The sequence below is a fragment of the Mesoplodon mirus genome (assembly GCF_964341445.2).
Source record: "Mesoplodon mirus genome assembly, chromosome: 7".
Lineage (NCBI taxonomy): Eukaryota > Metazoa > Chordata > Mammalia > Artiodactyla > Ziphiidae > Mesoplodon > Mesoplodon mirus.
Window position 1 is genome coordinate 4,632,349 of NC_138983.1, and position 1,242 is coordinate 4,633,590.

General features: G+C 53.2%; 1 protein-coding gene across 1 annotated transcript; it reads right to left on the reverse strand.

The window, feature by feature from the left end:
- Positions 1-400: 400 nt before the first annotated feature.
- LOC309807810 (large ribosomal subunit protein eL33) lies at positions 401-975 on the reverse strand. Its single transcript, XM_082627756.1, has one exon. The coding sequence runs from the start codon at positions 760-762 to the stop codon at positions 430-432; it is 333 nt and encodes a 110-aa protein (XP_082483882.1). The 5' UTR covers positions 763-975; the 3' UTR covers positions 401-429.
- Positions 976-1,242: the final 267 nt, after the last annotated feature.

Below are 1,242 nucleotides of genomic sequence, written 5' to 3' on the forward strand. Positions count from 1 at the left end.
AGCTGCCCAGGCTCCTGGGGGCGGGGAAGGGGGGTTGGGGGGAGCACGGGCCCAAGGGGCAGAGTCCACCAGGACCAGGAAACCTGACGGGGAGGAACTGGTGGTCTTCCGGGCTGGGGACGGCGGTCCTGCCAATGGATCTAAGTCAGGCCAGCGGATCTGGCAGGTCACAGTCAAGGTTTGTTCTGAGGGCGGAGGGGAAGTCCCCACAAGACTCGGGAACACGTGAGCTTCTCAGAAAGCCAGTGACGTCCCAGCAGCTGGAACAGGGAAGCATCTTGGAGAAGGATGTCAAGGGAGTTCACTGCCCTCCAGAGCTGGCTGAGGGAGCCACACTGGACGCATTCATCCCTCATCAAGTGTCTTTTTTTTTTTTTTTTTTTTTTTTTTTTTACAAATCCACATTTATTTATTTACTTTTCAGTAAGTTTAAATCCTTGAAGGGTACAGCATCACACGGATTCTGTGTCCAATGGCCTTAGCAGGAAGATTGCTTCGGAATTTGGCACGAACCATGCCACTGTTTCCATGAGCACGAGTTATCTTTCCCCAGATTACTCTGGTTTTGTTAGGTTTTCCACCAGGAGTTACTGTGTTGTTCTTTGCTTTGTACACGTAAGCACATCTCTTGCCTAGATAGAATTCAGTTTCATCTCGAGCATATACACCTTCAATTTTCAGGAGAGCTGTGTGCTCCCTCTGGTTCCGTAGACCCCGCTTATAGCCAGCAAAAATGGCCTTGGACCACAGCCTTCCAGACATAATTGTCGTTTTAGAAGTCCTGTTCCCAGCAGGCCGGAGCACCCATTCTCGGAGGTCAGGGGACCAGCACCATCAGTCCCGTATCTCCTCCATCCTGTCCTCCCTGTTGCTGAAATCCATAGAAATCATTAGCTGGTAGAGCCTCGGAGCCGCACCAGCATCTCACGAGAGGGATATAGCCGAGCCGACCCCACTTATTTGCCCCCAAAGTTCAGCTGCCTCATCAAGTGTCTTTTGTGTGCCAAGTCCTGGCAGGGCTTCATGGGAAGGCTTCCTGGAGGAGGTGACATTTGAATCGGGCCCTGAAGGACAGTGGGAGTTTTCCAAGGAACAGCAGGTGGAGAGAACACACGCGCACAGACCTAGAGGTTGGAAAGGGTCTGCACCAACCAGGGAACCAAGCAGCCCTTGCCTGGGCAGGGGTTGGAAAGCTGGGGGGACTCCTCCAGGAGGAGGGTAAGCCTGGGGTCTCTCCGCCAG